The following is an 8447-nucleotide window of genomic DNA, read 5'->3' as shown; positions in this document are numbered from 1 at the left end:
AGCAGACTCTGCAGCTGAGCACAGACCCAATGTGGGTCTCAATCCCAAGATCCTGAGATCATGACCGCAGCTGAAACCGAGTCTGATGGCGCCCCCCCCTTTCCTTTACTTCTTTAGCATAGCCGCCACCATCTAGGCCCTCATTTCTTACATGATGATCGATAGTGGCAGCCATTTGATCTGCCAAAGTTCTCCAAAAGACATTTCAATTCAAGTGACCATAAATGTAAGTAATCTTGTCTACTGCTTCCCAATGGCAATTTTATCCTCATTTCCTTCAAATCCAACCAAGTCATAACTAATCTAGGGGTCCCGTCTTTGAGGGTGTATTGCCTATAGCCATTTTTGGAACCAAATACCGTTATCAGCGTTTCGTAGCAGTAGGAAGCAAAACCCTTCTACCTATTTTAAGTAGAAAAGGATTCAGTACAAGTAAATTAGGTGCTTGTAAGCACTGGAAAGCCTGAGCAAGTGGGCTCTGGGCTGGACTTCCAGGAAAAACTGATCAGTCTACCCTAGTAGCTGTTACATCTGCGACCATCCACATGAGGCATCAGGCGGCCACCATAGGCTGACTACAAGAACACACATCACTGTTATTTACAGATCAGGAAGCCCTTCCTTTGAAAAACTATGGAAAGATACTGGAATACCATTGAAGAGAAACCCAAGGTCTCTATATCCTTGCAGTAGCAACCAGTCAAAGTAGCTGAAGATGATTCCTCGATCACTTCTTCTTCCACATCTTGTTTGCTCATTTAATTGGCAAAACTTAAATTATATTCAGAACCTTGGTTTAAGGAAGTTTAAGATGTGTAGTTTTTAGCTTTCCAGCCTCTGGAGTACAATAAAGTACTAGTACAATAATATTAGGAAGGGTCAGAGTGAGTAAGTACCCATTTACCATATCCATGAGTTTCTTTACATTAGCCCATCCAAGCAGGACTGGTGACCAGACGCACCCTCCCCCAGTTTTAGCCCCTTTGAAAGTTGACTGCAAGCATCCCATCTGTCTGGCTTTGAAGATTACCTCTCTTCCTGGCCTCAGAGTCACATCCCTAGCCATACAGGTCTCTAAGCTGTGTGTGTGTACGTGTGTTTTAATCAGACTAAGTATGTTCTACTGAAGGGCCTTTGCACTCTATTCTTGCTGTCTGGTATGTTCTTCCCCTAGATATTCACTTGGTCCTTTCTCAATCCCCTTAGGACTCTGATAAAATTACGAAAAAGCCTATACTACCATCTGAAGTAGCACCATCTACCATTCTCTTTTCCCTCTCCCCGCTTTATTTTCTTCAGTGCACTTATCCTCATCCAGGCTATAGATCTTATGGTCTTTCCCCACTACAGTGTCAGTTCCACGGGGACGATAATTTCGTGTTTTCTTCTTTGCTGCATTCCACACTTGAAATGTAGGCATTTCAAAATGAATGAATGCTGTACAAAGAGCAAGTTACTTTCCCCATTTTCTAAAGGGAGAACTAACTTTTCCAATGCATTACTCACGGTGTCCTCCAGGTGGCGCTAAAGGGCTTTTTAATCCTTGCTACTGTCTAGGATCTACAAGAGCGTTGCAAAGGATTAGAGTAAGCTTAGTTTTTCATAGCCTCTGGTCTAGAGTTCTGGGCTTTTCTTAGATGACACCCATAATCTCCCTTATTTCTTCTTATTCCTGCAGGAGGAAAAAAACACGGGTCTTCACCAAAAGCATTTCAGTACACTATGTCACTTTACACCATAGTTAAGGATTGTTTTCCCCATGTTGGCTAAGTGAAAGCCAATCAGAGGCAACTGCCCAAGTCTCACAATGGGAAGAAGTGGAGCCGAGATAACAACACAGGTTTGGCTGCCAACTCTTGTCCCTCCAAAAGACTTCTTTGCTTTTATCCAAGTTAACTGCTGTTCTGGTGAGCCTTCAAGAGAATTGTAATCTTGAGTTATTTGCATTTCAGGGATTTTCAGACTGTCTGCCCCTTTCTCCACCAGGTTCCCTTTTTCACACAAGGACATTAGGGCATTTTCTTCCACAGACCCGAAGTCCACTAGGAGCATCTCCTGTTCCATGTGCAGGAAAAAGTGCTCAGTCTAGCTGCAGTGCCCAAGAGACAAGGATCTTCCAAGTTGTTGTCCAGACTCATCCTCCTCATTGTGGTAAAGCACAGGTCAGCAAGACGAGGGGCAGGTGCATCTGTGAAAGGAAACAGAAAGCCATCTGGTCCTCAGGGAAAGGATGTTTGCAACTCTTCCTCTGGGCCCAGGACTAAGGTGCTAGAGAAGTCTGGCACTGGAAGCTCCTTAAATATTGTTTAAGAGTGGGAAATCAGGGGCATGAGAGAGATACTGATTCACAGTCACAAAGTTACTGCCAGATTTAGAATCTTACATCAGGTTTCATGAATCTTTTAGTTTTTCTGCTACACTATGTATGAGCTTTCTTGCTAAGGTCATTATTCTAGACAGAGCCAAAATCCCAAGTAGTACTAACTTAGCTCAATTCTGATGAATTTATAAGAACAGATAAAATTAAAGTTGAGATTCTGATGGCATGTTTCCTTTCTCCTTTCATTACAAATTTCAGTCAGATTCCCCAGGCCCTCTTACTTAAACTACATTGGCAAAACGGAGAAAGATTTTTGGAACAGGGAATGTGTACCAGAGAATTTAACAATCACCTGGGTTATTGCTTGTTGACTATGCGAGTAAGAATACTCTGTCCCCAACTAGTAACCCTGCACCATTCCCTAGGATCTCTCTGAAGAGCCACTGGAACAGCCACCTCCTTTCCCCTCAATGAAGCACATTTCTACCAGTGACTACAATGAGGAGAAGAAATAAAGCTTTAACAGCAAAACTACACAGCTGCCTCTAGAGGGCAAACAAGGTTCATTGTAATCTACAGCTTCTCCATATGGCTAATTCTTTAGTCTAACAGCCCAGTCCAAAACAAGCTACCTTTGCTTCCTGGCAGGCCAGGAGCCGTGGGTTCATAAAGGACTCCACTGCAGTCTAATTAGAATATAATCCTTTCCTGGGACTGGGAAAACTCTGGTCTAGAGACTGTTAAAGACGTAAGTGGTCTATTCAAATACTTGGCTCTGTAGGACTATCCAAGCCAAGGAAAATGAGATTGAGTTGAATTACGACAGAAATCTTTATTAAAATGTGTCCTTCAGTAATATGTTAGCATACATACAATATACACACATACATCTGTACACTCTTTGACACACCTCACGGATTGCCACCATCAGTTTAACCAATAAATTAAAACTAAAAATGGGAGGGAGGGGGTGGGGGGGTAGGGCTAAGGGCAAAAATCTCCATGTTTTTTCCTGGTAAGAAATTGCAAATTTCTCAGAATTTCCCTGGGGAAAACCTGTGACCAGAGAATCTTTGAAATAAAATACATAAATCCCCGCCTTCCCAAAAAAAGATTCCAAAAGATGCAGTTACAACAAGTGTGCTTCTCAGAACAGGAGCATTCATTCCACTTCATACTCTGGCTTCTGCACCTTCTGGCTTCAAGACAGTCTTCCCCTCGGCTGGGGCAGAGAGGTTCATATGGGCACTTGGGCTCGGTGCACCTTGGGCTCTGGGAGTTGAGGGGCAGGCTGCCGTATGGGAGCGAGGGGAGCCACACTCATCTGAGGTGATGTCTGGCACATCGTCTGACTGCGTATCAGAGCTCTCCAGGTCACTGCGGATGCTCTCGGGCTGGGCCAGGCTGATGTCCCAAGCTTTGCTGGCCACGCAGTCTTTCTGTTCACAGTTTTGGTGTTTGCAGGAGGGATCCTCTTCATTGCTGCCACTGCCGCCATGACCACTACCTTCTTCTTCATTCTCTGCCATCTGAGCGTGAACATGGAGCGAGTCCTCCGTGCTGCTTCCACTCACCAGCTGATAGTGGCTTGGTTTGGCTTCAATGTCCACTTGGATTTCCATATTGTTGCAGTCTCTGTGGAGACAAAATCCACTTTGCTGAGTCATGTATGGGTCATGCTATACCTGTGGGTACAAGCAGTTTGTGGGTTCAGGATTAGGAAGTCCAAAACATAGGTAAACTGTAAACTAAAGTTCACTTTTAGCAAAAATAAAAATTTAGCCTAACTCTCAAATAAGATGAAGAAGAACTAGATTCCTTTTGATGATTAAGAACACACACACCTCTGCCAATTTCTTTACGCAACCAAAAAAGAGCTTTCAAAATTCAACTAAAGGTTGGACCCTCACACTATCTTACTCAAAATACGAAAGAGAAAGAAGATTCGTAGTGTTTTACTACTGTGTCACAATTAGAAGAAACCAGAACCTCTCCAGGAGGGAGTGCTGCAATCACACCCTATCAATTACACTAGCTTCTCAAAAATAAAGAGAACTAGGTGACAGGAGTCACATCAGGCAAAGGGCGACATGAGAGCAAAAGCCACAGATCCACAGACATCAGTGAACAGCAACCTAGCTCAAGTTTCATGAGAATAATTATACAACAGCCAAAAAAGACCCAAAAAATGGGGGGAGGGAAGAAAAGGAAGAAAGAAACCCCTAAAAATCAAGTGCTAACAAGAAGAATCAATCGAGAGATCCCAAACACTCCTATACCAAGAACCTACCCAGGAAACTTGGGGCACACACTATATATCCCATCTGATGGTACACACAGCCCTAACATGAGGCATTGAGCTTCTGAAGGCCTAGGACCCGACCACAAACTGTAACCTCTCCTGGGCATCTCTGACTGTGCACATACCTGTCCTGTGGGTTGTAGGAACTGATTATGGAACCGGCCATAGCACGAGTACTTGCGTTGTCACTAATTGCACCAAGACTGGCTGTGTCTTTGGGGAAAATTTCCTTTTGGACATCGGCTTGGACTTCTAACCTGTGTAAAGAGGGGACGTTCAAGTTAATATGAGACCTGGGTATTTCAAGACAGTCTGCTTCCTGGCACGCATCTCTTCTATTATTCTCTGGCAAATTGAGTGGATCTGATCTTCTCTAATTGTCAAATAACTCAAATAGATGCCCACACAGTTTCTCTCTTGAATAGCTACTGAAATCGTCCCCTCCTTTCTATCCCCGTTGCTACTAATTAATTTTAGGCACTGAACATCTCCTGCCTGGAAAACTGCATTTGGGTTCTCTCTCCAGCAGCCCTAAGTCCAACTCCAACACCTTCTAGATCAGTGCCAATGTGGACAAAGCCCCAGTCACTCTAACAGTCCTCTCTTGGCTCTCTACTGCCAACAGTCCTCTCCTGGCTTCCTGATCTGCCTCCAAGCTCTCTCTCCAGTTCCATTTCTCACTACAGGTCTCAAATCATAACCACTCTGAATTCTTTCTTTCTTTACACACCTATATATGTTGTTTACCTCCATGACTTTGCACATGCTATTCCCTCTCTGTGGAGGTTTCTTTTGTCTATGTGACAAACTCCTATTCAGTCCTTAAGGACAAAGGAAGTATCATCCCCCTCACTCTCCCAGCAAACCAGTCATTTCCTGTTAAATGCTCCCACAGCATCTACCTATTTATTAAATCAATTTATGCATCTCTCCCTCAATCATCTGTGAGCTCCAAAAAAAGGAGAGACCACATCTCATTCACACTTTACCCTCTGTGTCTTGCATACAGGAACTCAAAACACTTAGCAATCAAATTACCCCCAGGCTACAAGATTAAAGGACATAGAGGATTCGACCTCCCACAAGAGCAGCAAACTTTCCCAATGGTGTCTCGAAGCTGAGAACCTGTAACTATTTCCCTCTTTGGCTTTAACACCAGTTTGCTGCACACCTAAGTATTTCCTCTTAATAGGTTTCATAGTCAAACCCATCTGACTCATCCACTTCCTTTAAAAGGCTTTCACAGAACTGGAACAGCTGGACTGGCTAAGCTGCAGTTTCAGCAAGTCAGTCTCCAATTATGTCTGCCTGCTTATTTACAAGGGTGATGATTTTAAGAAAGCCCAGCAGTGAATTCTCTGGCATGGGGGGGCGGGATCCCCTAACAAGAGACCCCCCAGAGTTATGAGACACAGACAGGTCAACAGCAGCCTTCAGCTGCACATTCGAGCAACCCCTGTCCTACAGCCTACACTTTCACTCTGCAACTCCAGCCTCAAGACACCCTTCAAGAATGTGCCACGGCCCCAGAAAGTGAGGCAGTGCAATGCAAAGTCTGTTGAATCAGAGACCTGGGTTCTAGTTTCAGCTCTTCCACAGAATCTCAGAATTGGAAGAGGCTTTCACAAACACCACAAGTGCTTCCCAGATGCTAGCCTGTGCAACGACTCTGCTAGAATCACCTGGGGAACCTTTTCAAAACACAGATACCTAGATCCTACTCCAGGAGATTCAATTTATTAATTTTGGGATAAGACCATGAAATCTGTTTTTAAGAGGCTCCCAGGTGACTGACAGGCACTCAGCTGTGGGATCCAGTCCATCTGTCATCTGTTGCTTGACTCCTTCTAATAGCCAGATGGCCATCTGGTCTTACTTTAAACACTTCCAAGGATAGGCAGCTCAGTATCTTCTAAAGTAATCCAACCCTTCTTTGGACTTTTATATAGATTTCTTATATTCTCTATAATGAAACAAAATTAAGTTTCCCTCTAGCTTCCCCCAAGTTGTCTTAATCTACCTCTTGGCATGAGTCAGAAGCCGTTCTTTCTGTTCAAAGTCCTTCAGATATCTGAAGGCAACAATTTCTCCTACTTCCCTACCTCGTTTTGCACTATCTGCAGGTCTCTCTTTATTCAACTAACTGCTTCTCATATAACACATGTTATGCTCCTCTGAATATTTTCTGGTTTATCTAACTGGTAAAATGACTGAGCAAGTTGTAACATTTTTAGTCATAAAACTTAACAGTTTCTCTGGGGTGCCTGGGTGGCTCAGTGGGTTAAAGCCTCTGCTTTCGGCTCAGGTCATGATCCCAGGATCCTGGGATCGAGCCCCACATCGGGCTCTCTGCTCCGTGGAGAGCCTGCTTCCTCCTCTCTCTCCCTGCCTGGCTCTCTTGCCTACTTGTAATCTGTCTGTCAAATAAATAAATAAAATCTTTAAAAAGAAAAAAAAACAAAAACTTAAAACAGTTTCTCAATACAAATTCATAGAATTGATTTTCCTTATCTATCAAATGGGAATAAGAATAAGAAGGTAATAAGGATTACAGCACTAATAAGCCAATAAGATACAGTATAAATGCTGTTCAATTGAAAGTAAAGTCAATGACAAGCCTAATGGGGAGCACAGCCTTGGGAATTCTACAAAAATGCATGCTTTCTCTTCCCGAAGCAGGCAACCTAATGTAGTAGAGGGAAGATCTTAAGCCAGGATTGCTCTTTATATGGAGCCACTATGGTGCAGTGTGGAAAGAACACTGAACGTTGTGTAAGTTTTGAGCCTATTTTCTCATTATAAAATTAAAAACAAAAACCACCACAACAACAAAAAACCAAACCACTGATGATTACATCAAAATGAGATGATATATGAGATGTGCCTAGCACAGAGAAATGGCTCAATACAGGTATGTTATTTCTTATCATTCCAGCTGGTTCTGTCAGAAATTATCTATTTGCTTACCGGCTATATTTTCCCTTGCCACTGGAAAGAATGCCACCACTCAGAGTGCCCCCTGAGAGGGCTGCAAAGCTGGCTGTCTCGCTGTATGGACCCTGCATAACACTAAGTCCATCTGTAGGGCTTCCACTGGTGCTCAGTACACTAGTCAGGCCTTCAATGCTGCTTTCCCCAATGCTGGGATTCTTGAGGGCTCGCCAGGCATCAGCCACTGGGGATGGAACCAAACATTTCAATTCAAGATAAGACAACAACAAAATAGAGTCTATTATTTTCCTGTAATGATTCTTCAGAGTGGAGAATATTCATGCAGACTCATTTACTCACTTAATGAACAGCTACTATATGCAGCTACCACACATCAGGTGTTTTAACATATTGTTAATATTTAATCTTCCCAATAACTACACAATAACAATCCTAATTTTAGAGGAGAAAACAAAAGCTTAGAACTAAATGACATGTCCAAGTCATGCCTGGTCCCACAAATCTACGCTTTTGATTCCAAGTCCACTATTCTGTCCATTATACCGTAGATGCCATCTAACCAAACATGAAGATTTCAAAACATGTTTAGGTCATGTTAGGTGTTGATTCTACTAGGGTGCTTCAAAAACCTGTGGGACTCTCTGTGCCCTAGCTTAGTTAATATGGTAAAGTGAAAACATCAAAGTGGAAGTCACAGGAACAGAAAAAGAAGCTGGAAGACTTGCTCCAGTTCCAGCTCTGCAGAAGCTCTTAAACCCATTTAACAGATGTTGAGACAAAAGCTTAAAGAAGTTCCCATTAAATGGGGATAATAATAGCCCCTGCCCTCCCTATTCAGAGAGCTATTGTAAAAACCAGGTGAGATAATAACTG

General features: G+C 43.1%; 1 protein-coding gene across 6 annotated transcripts in view; it reads right to left on the bottom strand.

Annotated features, from left to right (window-relative positions):
- Nucleotides 1-881: 881 nt before the first annotated feature.
- Nucleotides 882-8447, bottom strand: part of RNF19B (ring finger protein 19B) — a 23519-nt gene continuing 15953 nt past the window's right edge. For 2 of the 6 annotated variants that reach the window (XM_080800357.1, XM_080800359.1), the window contains exons 7-9: nucleotides 7590-7797; nucleotides 4748-4879; nucleotides 3135-3955 (exon numbers count right to left, since the gene is read on the bottom strand). In XM_080800357.1, the coding sequence (XP_080656483.1) occupies nucleotides 3493-3955; nucleotides 4748-4879; nucleotides 7590-7797 (803 nt within the window). In that variant the 3' untranslated portion in view covers nucleotides 3135-3492. Of the gene's footprint in view, nucleotides 2189-3129; nucleotides 4006-4747; nucleotides 4880-7589; nucleotides 7798-8447 lie in introns of those variants that run through there. The other 4 variants (XM_080800358.1, XM_080800361.1, XM_080800362.1 and 1 more) reach the window with 4 other exon arrangements.

Source organism: Martes martes (genome assembly GCF_963455335.1).
Source record: "Martes martes genome assembly, chromosome: 4".
NCBI classification, from domain to species: domain Eukaryota; kingdom Metazoa; phylum Chordata; class Mammalia; order Carnivora; family Mustelidae; genus Martes; species Martes martes.
This window is presented reverse-complemented; position numbering and strand designations above follow the sequence as displayed.